Source organism: Lontra canadensis, unplaced genomic scaffold (assembly GCF_010015895.1).
Source record: "Lontra canadensis isolate GAN:19392208 unplaced genomic scaffold, GSC_riverotter_1.0 scaffold16, whole genome shotgun sequence".
Classification (NCBI taxonomy): domain Eukaryota; kingdom Metazoa; phylum Chordata; class Mammalia; order Carnivora; family Mustelidae; genus Lontra; species Lontra canadensis.
Genome location: NW_022631010.1, coordinates 6,283,293 through 6,302,204, shown reverse-complemented (window position 1 = coordinate 6,302,204; position 18,912 = coordinate 6,283,293). Strand labels below are relative to the sequence as shown.

The window sequence follows — 18,912 nt, the reverse complement described above, 5'->3', positions numbered from 1 at the left end:
AAAAAAAAAAAAAAAAAAAAAAAAAGATGTATCTGGGGGCACCTGGGTGGCTCAGTGGGTTAAAGCCTCTGCCTTCGGCTCAGGTCATGATCTCAGGGTCCTGGGATTGAGCCCCGCATTGGGCTCTCTGCTCAGCAGGGAGCCTGCTTCCTCCTCTCTGCCTGCCTCTCTGCCTACTTGTGATCTCTCTCTGTCAAATAAATAAAATCTTAAAAAAAAAATATGTATCTGAAAAAAATAAATAAATAAAAAGATGTGTCTGGAGTTGGCTTTTGATAGTCCCAAAAGTGTCTAAGAGGGGGAAGGGAAAGATGAAAAGAAAATGACAGCATTGATCTTTACTGCAGTTCAGGAAGAAGTACATGGGTGTCCGCTAAATTACTCTGTTTATGTATAACTTTTTCTTTTAGAGATTTTATTTATTTGACAGACAGAGATGACAAGTAGGCAGAGAGGCAGGCAGAGGGGAGGAGGAAGCAGGCTCCCCACTGAGCAGAAAGCCCGATGCGGGGCTTTATCCCAAGACCCTGGGGGGCTCAATCCCAAGACCCTGGGATCATGACCTGAGCCGAAGGCAGAGGCTCTAACCCACTGAGCCACTTAGGCGCCCCTATTTGAACTTTTTCTTAATAAAATATTTTAACCTCCAAAGTGCTGAAGCAAACACTGCAACACAACAATTTTTAAGCCCAGGTGGTGATGCAGTACTTTTTGTATGCCTGAAGATGTCCCTAGTAAAAGGTTAAATTCAATTCCCAAGAAAGAAGTGATTGAGCACTCATCTTTCTCCAGTGTTCCAGGTAGTGAAGCTCAGATGAGGCCAGAGATCTGTCCACTCAAGTGACAGAATGTCACTAAGAACAAGGTGCTCAGACCAGAGTGAATGATTAGTAGGAAGAGAGAAAACAGAAGGAAATGCAGATGGTGATCTTTGGACCTTTGGCTGGAATGGGCAGAAAAAGATGCGGTGACAAGGAGGGACCTGTGGAATGGGAGAGTTTATTTTTTGTTAGGACGGGGAGATACACATCAAATTTCTAGGACCCATCGCAGAGATAAGGGAGTATGTCTGACCATGGAAGCTTTGCATAGCCAGCATCTCAGGTGATTCTGAGGCAAGGGGGCCTGGACAACAGCTGGAGAAACACTGTGGCTGAGGGAGGGTGTGGGTGGATGGCACATGGTTTCTGGGAGGACAGGGGGATAGAGGCACAGCTCCTCACAGGGTCAGGTTTGGTAGGGGGAAGCCTAGGCCCTTCTATGCAGACTTCCAGTTCTCTTGGAAGCATGAGGCGAAGTCAACTGTTGAGAGGAGGGGCCAAGGAGACTATGATTTTCAGTATTTCCAAATTATCTTCATTGTTTCTTTGTGTAATCTTTTAAAAGGAAAAGCAGAGCCCTTGAGATAAGTATAGGCTGAACCCCCCCAAAAAGACTAGGAGGGCCCAGCTGAGGCTGGGGGGCATCGAGATGCTGTCATCCCAAGCTGTCGTCCCAAGCTACCCGTGTGTGGCCTGCCTGGCAGCAGTGAGCAGCAGCCTAGGCACAGGTGAAGATCGTGAGTGGCTGGCGCACTGGGAGGTGGCTCTGTCTCAGGCAGGAGTAACCGAAGGACAAAGGAACAAGGTTGTCAGGGAAAAGACAAGAAACTGAAAGGACTGACTGCGGCTGTACTCCAAGCTGGACAGGGAGGGACACATTTATAGAAGGGGCCTCTGCACGTACATAGGAAGAGAACAAAGGGTTCCAGGGATGGGGATCCCCGTGAGGTCCAAGGACAGGTGGATCAGGAGGTATCAGAGTACCAGTGAGGACAGGAGCCTACGGTTGGATGGGGGCTGCCTGAATTGAATGCTTCCGAGGCAAAGCAATTCTGGAAGAACATAGGCACAGGGTGGTGGGTGGCTGATGTAGATAAAATCACTCAAGTAGAGCTCAAGGAGCCTGAAGCCAGGTGGCCCCTAAAATCACTCTGGAAAGTGGCAAGAGCAGGGATGCACAGGAAGCTGTCCCAACAGTTGGCCAGGGATGTGGTTCAGGAGGATGGCAGCAACACAGACCTGGCTGGGAAGGAGGCAGAGCCCCTCCAAGGGGGCCAGGAGTAGTGAAGAGCAACAAAACACGGACTACCTCTCCAGGCCTTGGAGGTAAAGAAAGCTTCTCAGGGACAGTCGGGTGACTCAGGCTGTGCCTAAAGGGTGGCATTGGGTCTGCAGAAGCAGAGTGGAGGGCAACAGGGAGGGTGGCCTCTCAGAAGAGCCTAGGGGTGGGGACTCTTGTAAGGACAGCCATACGTTCAATGAGGAAGGCGAGTCACAGCTTCCTCCTCTACTCCCAGGTCCTGGAAGTGGAAATCTCAGCAGCAGTAAATGGACCCTGGATTCCAATACCAGGAAATCACTAAACCTAGCAGCCCTCGTAGTCTTGGTTCTAGTCCCTCCCCTCCCCATCCCTCCCTTCAGACACTGAAGAAATCCCTGTGGCTGTGGAGCTGAACTTCTGGAAAAGTACGTTCTGCTGCAGCACAAGCAGAGCCCTTGCATGAAAATAGGTGATCTCCAGCCTTTGCCTTCAGGGTCTAAGCTGGACCACTGGGGTGGAAGGGGCACAGCAAGTCTAGCCTTGGGGAATAATCTATTCCAAATCCTAAGGCCCAAGAGAGCTCATCATCACCCCTGAAATCCTTTGACTCCAATTTGCCTCAAAAATGAATACTCTATGTGGCGCCTGGGTGGCTCAGTGGGTTAAGCCTCTGCCTTCGGCTCAGGTCATGATCCCAGGGTCATGGGATCGAGCCCCGCATCAGGCTCTCTGCTCAGCAGGGAGCCTGCTTCCCCCTCCCCACTGCCTGCCTCTCTGCCTACTTGTGATCCTCTGTCAAATAAATAAATAAAATCTTTATAAATAAATAAATACTATGGGGGCACCTGGCTCGCTTAACTGGTGGAGCGTGCAACTATTGATCTCAGGGTTGTGAATTTGAGCCCCATGCTGTGTGTGGACATTACTTAAAAATAAAATCTTAAAAAAAACACTACACTGGGGCGTCTGGGTGGCTCAGTGGGTTAAGCCTCTGCTTTCAGCTCAGGTCATGATCCCGGTGTCCTGGGATGGAGCCCTGCATTGGGCTCTCTGCTTGGCGGGGAGCCTGCTTCCCTCCCTCTCTGTCTGCCTCTCTGCCTACTTGTGATCTCTCTCTCTGTCAAATAAATAAAATCTTAAAAAAAAAAATACTACACTGAAAAGAAATTTTAAGAAATAAATAAATATTTTTAAAAAATACTACTAAAGAGCTCCTGTACATTGTTGCTGGAATTTTTTTTAAGGATTTTTTTTTAAGATTTTATTTATTTATTTGACAAGGAGAGAGAGAGATCACAAGTAGGCAGAGAAAAATTCCAGCAACAATGTACAGGAGCTCTTTAGTAGTATTTTTTAAAAATTTTTATTTATTTTTTTAAATTTCTTTTCAGTGTAGTTTTTTTTAAGATTTTATTTTTAAGTAATGTCCACACCCAGCATGGGGCTCAGACTCACAACCCTGAGATCAATAGTTGCACGCTCCACCAGTTAAGCGAGCCAGGCGCCCCCATAGTATTTCTTTATTTATTTATAAAGATTTTATTTATTTATTTGACAGAGATCACAAGTAGGCAGAGAGGCGGGGGGGGGGGGCCCGCGGCGGGCAGGCTCCCTGCTGAGCAGAGAGCCTAATGCGGGGCTCCATCCCAGCATCCTGGGATCATGACCTGAGCCGAAGGCAGAGGCCCAACCCACTGAGTCACACAGGTGCCCTGTTGCTGGAATTTAAAATGGTGTGCCTGCCATGGAAAAGAGTCTGATAGTTCTTCAAATAAATAAACACAGAATAACCTGTGATCCAGCAATTCTATTCAGGTATATATCCAAAAGAACTGAAAATAGTCTCAAAGGGACATTTGTACACCCATGTTCATAGCACCATTATTCATACTAGCCATGAGATAGAAGTAACCCAAGTATCCATTGATGGATGACTGCATAAATAAAATGTTATACATGTACAAGAGAGTATTATTCAGCCATAAGAAGGAATGAAATTTTGACACAGGCTATGATATGAATAAGCCTTGAGGACAGGAAAGTATGCTAAGTGAAATAAACCAGTCACAAAGAGGCAAATACTTTACGCTTCCACTTCCACACTTTCACTTATATGAACTATCTACAGTAGTCAAATTCATAGAAAAGGGAAACAGAATGGCTGCTACCAGGGCTGGGGGAGGGGGAACATGGAGAGTTATTATCTAATGGATATAGAGTTTCAATTTTGCAAGATGAGAAAGTTCTGGAGATTTCATTGCACAACATGAATATACTTAACACTCCTGGACTATCCTTTAGAATGGTTAAGGTAGTGAATTTTATGTTATGTATATTTAACCACAATTTTTTAAAGACTTATTTTTATGTTTTATTTTGAGGGGGAGGAATAGAGGGAGGGAGGGAGGGAGGGAGAGAGAGAGAGAGAGAATTGAAAGCAGACTCCCCAGTGAGCAGGGAGCCTGATGCGGAGCTCGATCTGAGATCATGACCCAAGCTGAAATCAAGAGTTGGATGACCAACCGACTGAGGCACCCAGGGCCGCCTAACCACAATTTTTTAAAATGTTCACGTTTAGGGACACCTGGCTGGCTCAGTCAGTAGAGCACGTGATTCTTGCTTTCAGGGGTTTAAGTTTGAGCCCCACGTTGGGTGTAGAGATTACTTAAGATATTTTTTTTTATTTTTTTAAGATTTTATTTATTTATTTGACAGACAGAGATTACAAGTAGGCAGAGAGGCAGGCAGAGAGAGAGGAAGGGAAGCAGAGCCCAATGAGGGACTTGATCCCAGGACCCTGGGATTATGACCTGAGCTGAAGGCAGAGGATTTAAGCCACTGAACCACCCAGGTGCCCTAAAAATAAAATCTTAAAAAAATGTTTGTGTTTATATGTTACTCCCCCCCCCAAAAAAAATCCCTACTACAATAGTCAATCTCTCCTCTAAGAAGAGTTTCAGGAGTACATAATGTATCTTGTCTCCTTTCTCTTACCGTAAGGGATGTTTCTACTAAAGTACCTGAAGCAATGTGTCCAAAACCAAGGTAAACCTTTCCCCACAAAACTCACTCTTCCTTTTTTGTCTTAAGCCAAAAGCCCAGTCATCCTCAATTTCTTGCTCTACCTCCTTTCTACCCAGTGCAACCCATCACAATTTCCTTTAATTTTGTCCTCTAAATACTTCTCTCATGCATCCCTTTCTATTTCCAACATCACTGCCCCAGTGCTCTCCACCATCAACTTCTCCCAGGCATATCCACCCTTGTGTCCATATTTGCTTGCTCCTTCCAAAACAGTCTTATTTACACACATACACTCCTGGCAATCCAAACACACTGGCTCTGTTTAGATGATTGAGAGTGTCCTAGTCTTTTCCTGCCTCAGGACCTTTGTATACGCTTCTTCCATCACACTCCCTGCACCTCCATTTACTCATTCCCTGGATAGGGTGTTATTGTTTCCTTCATTAAGTCTTCTTTATCTCTAACCTCCCAGTCTATTATATGTACTCTCTTAGGACCTTATATCTCTCCTTTACACTGATTATGATTAAATAAATACTGAGTCGTTAATGGTTATCAACTGTGTCTCCTGCTGGCTGTAAGCTCTATGAGAGCAGACAGAGTCCATGTCTTTTTTTTTTTTAAATTTTTAAAAGATTTTATTTATTTATTTGACAGACAGAGATCACAAGTAGGCAGAGAGGCAGGCAGAGAGAGAGGAGGAAGCAGGCTCCCTGCTAAGCAGAGAGCCCGATGCAGGGCTCAATCACAGGACCCTGGGATCATGACCTGAGCCGAAGGCAGAGGCTTTAACCCACTGAGCCACCCAGGTGCCCCAGAGTCCATGTCTTTTTATTGGTTGATATACATTCAGCCCTGAAAAGGGTTGGGCAAAATTAACTAACAGGATTAATCCAAGGTTGGTTTTTAAGATAAAAATGGCTTAAATTCTGGAGCCCTATAAGAACTAGTAACCATTCCCCCTCATTCCCTTCCCAAATTCAGTGAGCTTTCCAGAACATTACTTCCAACACAAAAGAATCCTGACCTGCAGACAGGACTCAAAATGCAATACTTACATCAGTCATTCATTCACTTATTGGAACATGCCCTGCCATAAAGCTATGCACAAATATCAATAAAACTAAATAGTTGCATTTAAAATATTTCCACTCTGGTGAAGTTAGAATATGCTATATATTTCCCGATTTAAAACAACAACAACAACAACCAAAACCAAAACCTCTATGCTTTAACACAGGTTCTAGAAGAACAATGGATTCAAAGCCTGGCTCCACCACTTACTTGGTGACCTGGGCACCTAACCTTTCTGTGCCTCAGGAAGATGGGGCTAATAACAACACATACCTCATAAGGTCTTGAAACAAACAAGTTAATACATATAAAATACTTAACATAGTGTCTAGTACACAGTTCCTCCATCAGCAAAAATCATATATCCTCCAGAGCAAGGCTTAGACTTCTACTCTTTCTGGCAGCACAGCACAGGTAAGGGGAGGCTGCCCAGACAGGTCACGTCTACGGCGGGCATTCCACACTTACACTCATTTAAATCTTTCCTGGTATACCAACAAAGCTAAGACTGCATGTGATAAAGAGGAGCTCTGTGGTAATGAGGTCATTATCTTCAGCATTCTCTGATTTAACAAACCTGTGTGGTCACATGTATTTTCCAAAATAACACGAGTTAATATTTTTAAAAGTGTATGATGTACGAAACACTAAGTTACGTGGCTACTTTTGTCTAATGACATACCTTCTCTGGAAAAACAGTTGAAATCATTGTTATTTCCTACTGACTTTACTGCCTTTTTTTTTTTTTAAGATTTTATTTATTTGACAGACAGAGATCACAAGTAGACAGAAAGGCAGGCAGAGGGAGGAGGAAGCAGGCTCCCTGCGGAGCAGAGAGCCTGATGCGGGGCTCAATCCCAGGACCCTGGGATCATGACCTGAGCCGAAGGCAGAGGCTTTAACCCACTGAGCCATCCAGGTGCCCCGACTTTACTGCTTTTTAAATTAAATTTCTGCATTTTCATATTGCATATTTCATAGGCATATTTATAAGACAGAAGAATTACAAATAAACAACAAATGCAAAGGATCTCTAAAAATCGCCATACAGTTTCACTAACACAAGAGTACTTTGTGTTGAAATATGACCCCAACGCAATATCTTTGTGACCTTTAGTTGAAATCACTAAAGTATTTTTAAAACTTTATTGGGCAACTACTACATAACAGGCACCGTTCTATGAGCACTGGACATAGATAAACAGAATGTTGGTCCTCGAGGAACTTAGTTTAGCAGAAAAAACCACATGCAAATATTGCCCTACTGCGCCTTCCATAACAGACAGCAACACCCGCCGGAGAGGCCCAAAGGAAAGTCAGCTGACTCTACTGGGACTGGATCGGGGACAGTTTCAGAATGAACCCTTGAACTAAGCCCTGAAAGATGAGCAAAAATTTTCCAGTGAGATAAAAAGAGCAATGGCAGTACCCAGAGAAGTACCTGCAGGCTGGATGCAAACATGGGAAGCCATGAAACATCGTGGTGTATTGGGGTTCTGTAATTCTGTGCAACTGGAATACCAGACTTGGGTAGGAGAGGGGCAGACGGAACTGGAGATAAACAGAGGCTGACTTACAGATGTTCCAATAGGAGTTTGTATTTTACCCCACAAAAAAGTGGCGCCGCTGAAAAGTCCTCATCAGGGTAATAATGTGATCGGTTTACACTTCACATCAATAGTTTGGGACTCGGGGCCCCTGGGTGGCTCAGCCTTTGAGCTTCTGCCTTTGGCTCAGGTTATGGTTCCAGGATCCTGGGATCGATCCCCGCATCGGGCTTCCTGCTTAGCGAGAGGCCTGCTTCTCCCTCTTCCACTCCCCCTGCTTGTGTTCCCTCTCTTCCTGTGTCTCTCTCTGTCAAATAAATAAATATGTGTGTGTGTGTGTGTGTGTGTGTGTGTGTGTGTATATCTATATATAGATATATAGATATATGGTCTAGGACTCTACGACTCCCGTGAGAGGGTTACCCCTAGCTGAGCGTCCTCACACGCCCTGCCCCTGGATTCGCCCCTCTCTCCCAGTTTGCTGTTACCCGGCCCGCCGTGCGATCCCGCCTCCCGCGGAGCGCCACTGTAGTCTAACTTTGGCAGCACTTCCCCGCAGGAGGCTGGACATTCGCTGTCACCCACAGGCCGTCTCTCTCAACGTGATCTGAGCATCCTTCCGGAGGCTGACAGATCTCAGCTTCAGCTTTGGGCTCTCTCTGCCCCTACTCGTGTGACCGTGGTGTGACTGCCTCAGTTTCCTTCCTGGAGCTGGGGAAGGCCCGGCCTCCAGGCCATTAGGCGGCTGTGCGTTCAGCGGTAGATGCTGGGGGGGGGGGGGGGGGGGGTGAGCCCGCGAGGGGCGGACCCCAGCGACCACGGTGACGGGGGCGCGCGCTGCCGGCTCGGCCCAAAGACTCAAGCCAGCGGGGGAGCGGGGTATGCCGAGCAGTGGGCAGGAGGGCGGGGCGGCTCACCGGTAAAAGGCAGAGTCCCCAAGCGGGTTCCAGTTCGCCGTGTAGCAGTCCATGGCTGGTGCAGGTGGCGGCTGAGCAGCGCCGAGGGACACCCGCCTAGCACGGGCTCCGGACCGGCACTTCCGCTTCCGCCCGTCGGGGTCACGTGGCGAGGCTGCCGCCACGGCCATCACCAGTGTGGGCAACTACATTTGGCCGCCGCCGCGCCCCCGCCCACACCCGGGCCTCGTGCCCGCCCGGGTGGGCTCAGCTCTGGCTCCTACCCTCCGCCGCGGCCAACCCCGCCGCCTTCCTGTCCCCTCGGGCGCCGGGGGTCGCGCAGGGCGGGACATGGGTGACCGGAAGTGGATGCTGTGAGCGTCGCCGCCCGAGGCGCCGAGGCCCGAGGCGCCGTCGGGGCCGCCGCGACGCACGCATGGAGAGCGCTGGGCGCCGGGCTGCGCACCGACGGCTAACCGGGACGCACGGGTTCTGCTGGGCGCGGGCTGTGCAGAACCGACTGGCGTCCCCGGGCGGGGAAACATGAGGCCAGGCCTGGGGCCCTCAGAGGGCAAGGCGCGCGGTGCGCGGCCCTGCCCCGGGCGTGGGTGAACGGTGCAGCGCCCCGGGACTCGGTAATTGGCGCTAGCGGGCGCGCGCATGCGCGGGGCGGTGGCGGGCACGTGGCTGGGCGCACGCAGGGCGGCGCCGCGCGGAAAGCGCCTTGGTGCCCTGGTGGCCCGCGGGCTGGCGACCCCCTGCCTCCGGTGCCAGGTGGGACTGAGGCAAGACGCCACCATGGGTCCCACTCTGCCGCCGCTACCTCGCCTCGGTAGTCCTGAGCAGCCCGGGAGGGGCCGGCGCAGGTCTCACTTATCCCGGGGCGGGCCCTGGGGCCGACCTGTCCTGAGTCCCCGCCCGCGAGCTGCTTAGTGGCCTCTCCCCGCAGCCCGTCATTGGCCGCGGCGGCATGGTCTTCTGTCTGGAGAACGAGGAGCCGCGTCTCCCCCTGCGAAGCGCCATGGTCCACTTCCAGGCCTCGGAAGTCCAGCAGCTGCTACACAACAAGTTCGTGGTCATCTTGGGGGACTCAAGTGAGTGCCCCTCTAGGTTCACACTACCCAGCCCCGTACCTTCAGTCTGTTTTCTATGACTGGATCCTTTGTCTCGAACCCAAACCTTTCTGACCCCGAGTCTGTTCCAGTCCAGGGGGTTTTCCGTCTTTGATTTCCCCATGCACCTTCCACAGGAGTCCTGATCGATGTAGTCCGACACATTTTTTTACCCCATCCTTGCTCAGCATTTTTCCCCCTGACAGTCTCCCATACTTTCCTTCATGGGAGCAGTGGATTGTGTTGTTTTCTGGGTGACTTGGCCAGCTGACTACTGCCTGGTGATCTTGGGCCACTGTGTACTAAGTTGGGGGTAGTGTATCCCCTGAAGGCGGAGGTGGTACCAGGATTTTTTTAACCTCAGCTTTTCTCCTGCCTCTGTAATGAACTCCACAGTGGTGGTGGTGGGCAGCCCCAGCCTTGGGAAGATGGAAGGCCTGGGCTTAGGAGGAACTAGGGTGGGATGAGGCTTGTCTTAGCCTTAGGATCTCTGTCTCCCTGCAGTCCAGCGGGCTGTGTACAAAGACCTGGTGCTCTTGCTCCAGAGGGACTCACTGCTCACAGCTGCCCAGCTGAAAGCCAAGGTGAGGGAAGCTTGGTAGCCATGCCAGTGGTGGGTGGGCACAGACCCTGGCCTGACAGGGCCTTCTTCCCTAGCATGGGTCTGACCATCTGGGTGCCGGGGGTGGGCAGGGGGAGCTGAGCTTTGAACAGGACCAGCTGATGGCTGGGGGTCAGCTGGGCGAGCTACACAACGGAACGCAGTACCGGGAGGTTCGCCAGTTCTGCTCGGGTTCTGGCCACCACCTTGTGCGCTTCTACTTCCTCACCCGCGTTTACTCCGAGTACCTCGAGGGCGTCCTGGAGGAACTGACCTACGGGCCTGCCCCGGACCTGGTGATCATCAACTCCTGCCTCTGGGATCTCTCCAGGTTGGGGCAGCGGGAGAGGGAAATAGTGGTTGGGGGGTGGAGGTACAGCTCAGAGGCTGTCCACCCTGTGCTCTTGACCACCCTATGTGCTGTCTGACAGGTATGGCCGCTGCTCGATGGAGAGCTACCGGGAGAACCTGGAGCGGGTGTTTGTGCGCATGGACCAGGTGTTGCCAGACTCGTGCCTGCTGGTGTGGAACATGGCCATGCCCTTGGGGGAGCGTGTCACTGGGGGTTTCCTTCTGCCAGAGGCAAGTGACGGAGGCCCCTCAGGATGGGGGAGGAGGCAGCTGACTGGTAGATAAGAGGGCCTTCCCTCCCGACCCTGCTTCATTGTGCAGCTCTTAGATGCTGCACTTTCTTACTCAGCTCCAGCCCCTGGCGGGGTCTCTGCGGAGGGATGTGGTTGAAGGGAATTTCTACAGCGCAACGCTGGCGGGGGACCACTGCTTTGATGTCCTCGACCTCCACTTCCATTTTCGGCACGCAGTACAGCACCGTCACCGGGACGGTGTCCACTGGGACCAACACGCTCACCGCCACCTCTCACACTTGCTTCTGACCCACGTGGCCGATGCCTGGGGCGTGGAGCTGCCCAAGCGTGACTATCCCTCTGGTGAGCCCTGCCACAAGGGGGTAGGAGAATGATGCAGAGGGGGTTCTTAGAGCATAGGGCTCAGACCCAGAATAGGACAGAGGTACTCAGGGAGTAGAGGCCTCTCGAAGGTCTGTTGTGGCTCCCGAGTGCACCTTTCTCATCCCCTGGGGAGGGTGAGATCACAGGAACAGCGTTTTGATCCAAGTTCTGGTTCTGTGTGCGCTAGCATATAATCATCTCTGCACGTGAGTGAGTATATATAAGCTTTGAGCACATAAGGCAGCGTGTCAAAAGACTCCTATCCCACAGATGAACAGGAAAGAAATGGGGGGACTTCTAGCTAGGCATGGGGGCTGGGGGTAGAAAGACAGAAATGGAAGAAGGGCAATCATGCGATGTTACAGAAGCAAAGAAGCCCCTCACATGGTGCTGTCAAGCCTCTCAGTTCCTGCCCGCTCGCAAAAGGAATGTGGTGGCTGACTGTTTGCATGTGTGCTTTCCCCCTGGATCATGTCCTCAAAGGGCAAGGTTCCTACCTTGTTGTCAGCTCGTCCCTTTTGGCCTTGGGGTCTGGTACAGTTGGCTCTGTCCATAGTACCTGCAGGATAGCGTTTGTTGAGTTGGGGGCACAAGTCGTGTTAGAAGGCTGTTACAGCGGCACTAGAGCGAGTGAGGGCACAGAGAGGCCAGGAATGTCACGGAGGTAATCTAGGACTTGGTAGCCAGGCGTTGGATCCTTGGGGAGGTGGATTAGAACTTTGATTATATAATGGCTCAGTTTCCTTGTTATCCCCAGCAAAGAGAGGGATGCCCTAATTGTTGTAAGGCTAGTTCGTGGTGGCTTAGGTCTTCTGAATCCAGTTTGAAGGTCCAGAAGTAGGGAGGTGAAAAGGAAGAGTTGGGTAGGAAGATGTGATTGGTGAGTTTGGTCCAGGCAGACCTCTGAGGTGCTGTGGAAATGTGGGGCTGTGGGTCTCAGAGTCAGCTGTGAAGGAGAGAGCAGAAGCAGGGCCGTGCTGTGGAGTTGGAAGGGAAGAGGGGCTGATGGAGGAAACAAAAGGACCTGAGGGCAGAGGCACTATCAGGGAGGACAGGGGCTCTTAGTCATTTAGTATGACTGGCAGGAAGAGAGGAAGTGGTTACATTTAGTCAGAAAAGTGCTGAAGGAGTGAAGCAGGGTTTAGAGGCGGGAGCGGTTGATGAGAGAATGGGAACTGGGCAAAATACTCCGTGTGGAAGTTTGGAAGGCACAGGACTGCTGGGAGAAGAGAGTGACAGGGTCTCATGTTGTCCAGAGAAAAGACTTCTTAGGCTCATTTTTTGGTCTGTGGGGAGGAGCTGGGAGAAGAAAAAGCTACAGATACAGGAACCAAGCATACAAAGAGAGAAGGCTCTAGAGGGGAGCATAAGGTTAGAACAAAAGCAGATCTATGACTTTGAGAAAGGCAAAGAAGAAGGAACATACACTGGGCTTAGCCCGAAATGAGACAGTGTGAGGAAGACGGGGTAGGAAGCAGAGGGTGCCCCGTCCTGGTGGCCCTGTTCTCCAAGAGGAGGGAAGAGAGGTTTAAGAGTGCGGACAACCGGAATTCTGGGCAGCCTGGCTCTCAGGCCTAAAACAAACAACCATCCCGTTCTTAGACCCGTGGATTGAGAACTGGCCAGAGCCGGATCATCTGTTCCAGGGGAGCCATGGGCAGCCCCCAGACTTCGGGGAGCAACTGGCCTTGCCCCCACCCCAGCCCTCTCCCCTGCCCCCTCCCATGCCTTTCCCATACTCCATTCCTCAGCCCTCGCCACCTCCCTTGTTTCCACCCCTGCCCCAGGACACCCCTTTTTTCCCAGGCCAGCCCTTCCCACCCCACGAATTCTTCAATTATAATTCAACAGAAGACTTCTCGATGTCATCCCACTTAGGTAGGTGCCTCCACAGACCTCCCTTTCCACCTCTCCTAGCCTCCCTGTGCACCTTCCCCCACCTGCCTCCCATGCCCAGGTGGACTGAGAGGAGTTCAGTAGCTCCTTGTGCCCCCAGGATTGGGTCCAGTCACTGCTGGATCTACAGCATCTGTAGACTCATTAATCAACCGTTGATTGTCACAGTTTGCTGGTTAGTGGAAGGGGAAATGGTGTTGCCATTTTGTAGATGGGGAAACTGAAGCCCAGAGAAGCTCACCCTGGAGGACTAAAGCTGCTTGGAGGCAGAGCTGGGCTCACTTGGTCAGAAGCCCACTCTCTGATAATGGCTGGTTCTTTTGTAGGATGTGGCCCTGGAGTGAACTTTGTGCCTGGCCCCCTGCCATCTCCAGTCCCTGGCCCTATCCCCCATGGTCAGCACCGGGGCCCAGTGGTCCACCGGGGGATGCCACGCTGTGCTCCCAGCAGCCCCTATCACGTGCCAAGGATGGGGGGGCCCTGCAGGCAGCGGCTCAGACACTCAGACAGACTGATCCACACAAATAAACTGGACAGACAGCCTCCTGCCCATTCGGGGACATGGCCTGGGTAAACTGGATCTTGGTCTGGGGCTGGATATGCCAGTGGCCCTACAGGGTCTGCTTGCCATCCCCAGTGCTGGGTCAGGGTGTCTGTTATGCCTGACATTGTTCTTGTCCATTGCTGTCACTAATAAAAGCATGGAAGAACAGAGTGGCATCTTCCTGTGTGAGGGGATGGGTTTCCCAAACCATGATCTGAAGTGTTGGGGAGCTGCCTCTGGGCCTTCTCCAGCCTTGGCTTTTTCACCTCACACTATTTAAAAATCACTGAACGTGTCCTTCCTGCTATCTCACACACTCATTCCCACTCTTACCAGAACACAGGTGTGTGCCTAAAGATCCTGGAGGGGTCTCTTGTTGGCTGCTGCTCTTTGGGATTGGAAAATAGCTAGGGCTGAGTTCAAACTGTCAGTATTTTATTTGGAATTTTGGATCTGGCTAGTTCTCACCTCTATTTCCCAGTCTTATGCATTCACATATACATTCAACATTCATCTATTTCTGGACGTGCATACATACCTTAGTTATTTGCACAACTCTTGGCACATGGTGGCACTCGTTAAGTGGGTGGGACTGAACAAGCTTCCAAACTCAAGTGGAAGACTGATTAGAAATCCACTATTTAATAGATACAATGTGCAATGGTAGCAAACGCAACACAGACCAACCTCTTTGTTTGTGGGGGGATGGGAGTAGAGGGGGGCTGAGGGAGAATTCCAAGATGGGGCAGGGGGTAGCAGGCTGTGCCAAACTCTGTAAGGAAGTTAAGAAAGAGTACAGGGTTTCAGCTTTGACAAGTGGTACCGACTCTAGGTTTGTGACACTACTAAGCATCAGGGGTAGAGTGTGGGCCAGATGGTGACATTGCAGGAGGAGGGATCAATAGGCCAACAGGCAGTGTGGGGCAGAAAAATAGGGTAATGTGAAGAACCACTAAATCATCTTGAAGTAGAATTGGAGGGAAGAGAGGGACGCAGACTTCTTGTATTGAGTTTCCATACTTGTTACTAAAATTTTACCTTGGCAAAGGATAGCATATCTCACACAAGAGGAGGTGAAATAGCACATCAGAAAAGTGTTGCCCGTTGGTAGCAATCAATGAATTGCAAATGAAAGGAAGCTGTTAAATTAACCCGCTAGTGCTGGGGAAGCTGGTAGAGACAAGGTGAATTAATAAAACTTTTTAGAGAGCAACCTCGACAGGGTATTTGAGAATCAAAAGAGACAAACAAGCTTGGTTTTCTTTGGTATAGACAAAAAGTGTAAGGGAACATGTAAGAAAAAAAAAAAGAAAAAGCCTTTTGTTAGGGAGTTAAGATATTAGGTTTGTTATTTTTACTGTTGCAAAAGATTGTTTCTTTTTGGTAACAAAGATTCATTCTCTCAGCTGCCTCAGTTTGCCCAACCCCTTGTTCACTCTTTTCTGCCTTTGTTCAAAACCTTTTTCTGTCTGGATACTTTCACACCTTTGGCTCTGGAGTTTCTCAGTGTCGCTGGAGAAAATTGTCCACCTGGATTGATGGTCAGAAGAAGAAAGTAATATGAGTTACCTGGTCTCACCCAGTCTCACCCAGCCCTGTCCATTGCTTGCCATCATATTCTTTAAAAACTCCTTGTCCCCTCCCTTACCAATCCTTCCTGAGTCTTTCCCATTCTCGTCAAACCCCATCCCAGTTCTGGAACTCTCTCTGTAAGCAACTTTGAGACTGTTCATTGTACTCCATGTCCCCGTCATTCTACCTGTGCACTTCCCATCTCCAGCCCATTTCACTGTGTAGCTGCCATTGCCCACAGGGGTTTCATAACCTTTCCTTCCGCTTCCCAACACAGACTTGAAATCTACCACAAGAGCAGAATGGAGATAAATTATTTTATTTTCACTTGGTCATATAAGCATATTATAGTACAAGGCGCTTGACTTCTCTCTTAAGAGATTTTATTTGGTTATGGCTGGGAAATAAGAAACTTCAAAAATAGCCACATACAGGTCATTACATACATTTACAGTGTGTCCTGGCCTTTGTTTTGAGATGTAAAAATGGTGAGAATTTTAGTTTTCCCAGTATGTAAGCACACAGTTTGCTAGTTAAGCATGACAGAACTCAAACTTCATTTTCTCAAAAACCACCCATATTTGACCATTGACAAATCATTTAATAAAGCAATCTTACATAGCAGCACCTGGGTGGCTCAGTCAGTGGGGCGTCTGCCTTTGGCTCAGGTCATGATCCTGGGGTCCTGGGATGGAGCCCTATGTTGGACTCCCTACTCCATGGGGAGGCTCCTTCTCCCCCTCCCTCCCCGTGCTCGTGCTCTCGCTTACTCTCTCTCTCAAATAAAATCTTCTAAAAAGGGGGGGGGCACCTGGGTGGCTCAGTGGGTTAAAGCCTCTGCCTTCGGCTCAGGTCATGATCTCAGGGTCCTGGGATCGAGCCCCACATCGGGCTCTCTGCTCTGCAGGGAGCCTGCTTCCTCCTCTCTCTCTCTCTGCCTGCCTCTCTGCCTACTTGTGATCTCTGTCAAATAAATAAAGTCTTAAAAAACTATCTTATATAGACTCCCTCTCGTTCATGGAATCTTGGTGTGTGTTTTTTCATGGAATCTTGTTTTTTAGAGATTTCATTTATTTATTTATTTTTTAGAGAGAGAGCAAGCAGGGGGAGGGCAGAGGGAGAGAGAGGATCTCAGACTCTGTGCTGAGTGCAGAGCCCAACATGGGGCTGGATCCCACGACCCTGAGATCATGACCCAAGTCAAAAGAGTCAGACACTCAACTGACTGAGCCACCCAGGAGCCCCTGGAATCTTGGTTCCAACATCCTTTCCTTTGCCATACCAAGATATTCCTGAAAGTAGTAAAAGATGCATGAGCACGTCAGTTGTAATATCAGCCTTTATTTTCCAAGGAAAATAAAAGTTTTGAGAAGAAAAATCACTGGAGTTTTTTTCCCAAACATTTTAACCAAACTGAAATTTTCCTGGCAGGAGTAGATAACTTGCCTTCTGTTGTGTTGTCCAGGTCCTTACATAGATTGTGTGTTGAGTTCATTTTAGTGTTTACCTCCACCATATATAATTGGTGAAAGATTGACTACAAGAAAGTGGACCTATGCTTCAAAAACAAAGAACACTGCTTTTTTGAGATGTAACTCAATCTGCATCTATTTCAAATTTACAATTTCATAAATGTTGAGACGTATACATTCATGAAACCATCACAGTCAAGATAATGAAATTTATCTTTCTGCCTCTTCATAAACCTTTCTCTTGTTCTCTCCCCACAACCTCCTCACATCTCCCTACTTCCAACACCAAGGAACCACTGATTCGGATTTGCTTTCTGTTACTATGGATCAGTTTGCGTTTCCCAGAATTTTACATGGAACCATTCGATAGGTACCCTTTTTTTAACATGGCTTCTTTCACTCAGCCTAATTAGCTGGATAGATGGATCAACATGGAAATTCATGTTGTTACGTGTATCAGTAGCTCGCTCTTTTTTACACCTGAGTAGTCGTCTCTTGTGTGGCTGTACCATTGTTTATCTGTTCACCCATTGATGGACATTTTAGTTATTTTTAGTTTTTGCCTATTGCAAATAAAGTTGCTATGAATATTTATGCACAAATCTTTGTAGGGACACACGTTTTCATTTCTCATACTTAGAATGAAATGGCTGGATCATACGGTAGATGTAGGTTTAACTTTTAAGGAAACTGATAAATATTCTTCCATAGTGGTTGTCCCATTTTATATTCACGCCAGCAGTGTGTGAGGGATATAGTTCTCCCACATCCTCATCAACATTTGGTATTAGTCTATCTAATATTAGCTATTAAAATAGTGTGATTTTACTTTGCATTTCCATAATGACTAATGAAATTGAATGTCTTTTCCTGTGCTTATTGGCGATCTATTTATCTTCTTTGGTAAAGTTTCTTTTCAAATTGTTTGTTCCTACTCTCCGCCCATCCTTTCCCTTTTTTGACTTATTATTGGGCTTTGAGAACTTTCTATCCTGGATCCAAGTCCTTTATGAGATGTATGGCTTGCCAGTACTTTTTCCTTCCATGGCTTGTCTTTTTCTTAGCAGTATCTTTTGAAAAACAGACAATTTTAGTTTAGGCAGGCAGAGAGAGGAGGGGAATCAGGCTCCCCGCTGAGCACAGAGCCCGTTGTAGGGCTCAATCCCAGGACCCTGGGATCATGACCTGAGCTGAAGCCAGAGGCTTTAACTCACTGAGCCACCCAGGCACCCCAGACAATTTTAGTTTTGATCAGGGGCAGTTTATTTTTCTTTAATGGATTATACTTTTGGTGTCATATCTAAGAATCCTTTGCCTAACCCAAGGTCACAACTATTCTCCTGTGTTTTCCTCTAGAAGGTTTGTGGTTTGGGGTTTTACATTTAGGTCTGTGATCTGTTTTGAGTTAATTTTTGTATATAGTTCAAGGTTATTGAATTTTTTTGCATATGAATAGCCAATGATTCCAACACTATTTGAAGACTATCATTTCCTCACTAAATTCTCTTTGCACCTTTGTTGAAAATCTGCTGTACATGTATGAATGGATCTATTTCTGGACTCCATGTTCTGTTCCATTGACCTATTTGTCTGTCTCTATGCTAATACCATACTCTCTTGATTATTATAGCTTTATGGTAAATCTGGAAATCAGGTAGTGTTTGTCCTCTAACTTTGCTCTTCTTTATCAAAGTTATTTTGGCTATTCTAGATCCTTTACATTTCTGTATGAGTTTTTTAAGTTTATTTATTTACTTTAGAGAGAGAGAATAGGGGGAAAGGGCAGAGAGAGTTTTAAGCAGACTCCACACTAGCGTGGAGCCCAACATGGGGCTAGAACCCACCACCGTGAGATCACAACCTAAGCCGAAAGCAAGAGTCAGATCTTAATGGACTGTGCCACCAAGGCATCCCTTCTGTATGAGTTTTTAAATCAGCTTATTTCTACACAAGTACTGGGATTTTTATTGGGATTGTATTGAATATCTAGATTAAATTTGGGAAAAATTGACATTTTAGCATTATTGGGTCATCCATTTCATCAATAAGATACATCTCTCCATTATGTAGGACTTCTTTAATATCTCTCAACAACGTTTTGTTATCAGTGTACAGATCTTTCAC

At 48.3% G+C, this 18,912-nt stretch overlaps 2 protein-coding genes across 3 annotated transcripts in view; one reads left to right on the top strand and one right to left on the bottom strand.

Annotated features, from left to right (window-relative positions):
* VPS16 (VPS16 core subunit of CORVET and HOPS complexes) overlaps positions 1 to 8,763 on the bottom strand; it is a 27,375-nt gene extending 18,612 nt beyond the window's left edge. The window contains exon 1 of the mRNA XM_032859043.1: positions 8,645 to 8,763. Within this exon, the coding sequence (XP_032714934.1) occupies positions 8,645 to 8,697 (53 nt within the window). The 5' untranslated portion in view covers positions 8,698 to 8,763. The remainder of the gene's footprint in view (positions 1 to 8,644) is intronic.
* A 124-nt stretch (positions 8,764 to 8,887) lies between these two features.
* On the top strand, positions 8,888 to 13,914 carry PCED1A (PC-esterase domain containing 1A). Of its 2 annotated transcripts, XM_032859045.1 has the most exons (8): positions 8,888 to 9,258; positions 9,573 to 9,717; positions 10,240 to 10,319; positions 10,429 to 10,667; positions 10,768 to 10,918; positions 11,037 to 11,283; positions 12,907 to 13,182; positions 13,527 to 13,914. In XM_032859045.1, the coding sequence occupies exons 2-8, from the start codon at positions 9,594 to 9,596 to the stop codon at positions 13,772 to 13,774; spliced, it is 1,365 nt and encodes a 454-aa protein (XP_032714936.1). In that variant the 5' UTR covers positions 8,888 to 9,258; positions 9,573 to 9,593; the 3' UTR covers positions 13,775 to 13,914. The 2 variants fall into 2 exon arrangements, with proteins under 2 accessions (XP_032714936.1, XP_032714937.1); XM_032859046.1 differs by lacking the exon at positions 8,888 to 9,258 and having other exon boundaries at positions 9,322 to 9,717.
* The last annotated feature ends 4,998 nt before the right edge of the window (positions 13,915 to 18,912 follow it).

Excerpts from the sequence above, each read along its gene's own strand:
- PCED1A (XM_032859045.1), top strand. The coding sequence starts at position 9,594 with ATGGTCTTCTGTCTGGAGAACGAGGAGCCGCGTCTCCCCCTGCGAAGC. Across the intron at positions 9,718-10,239 it reads GGTCATCTTGGGGGACTCAA|TCCAGCGGGCTGTGTACAAA; the intron begins GTGAGTGCCCCT and ends GTCTCCCTGCAG. Across the intron at positions 10,320-10,428 it reads CTGCCCAGCTGAAAGCCAAG|GGGGAGCTGAGCTTTGAACA; the intron begins GTGAGGGAAGCT and ends GGGGGTGGGCAG.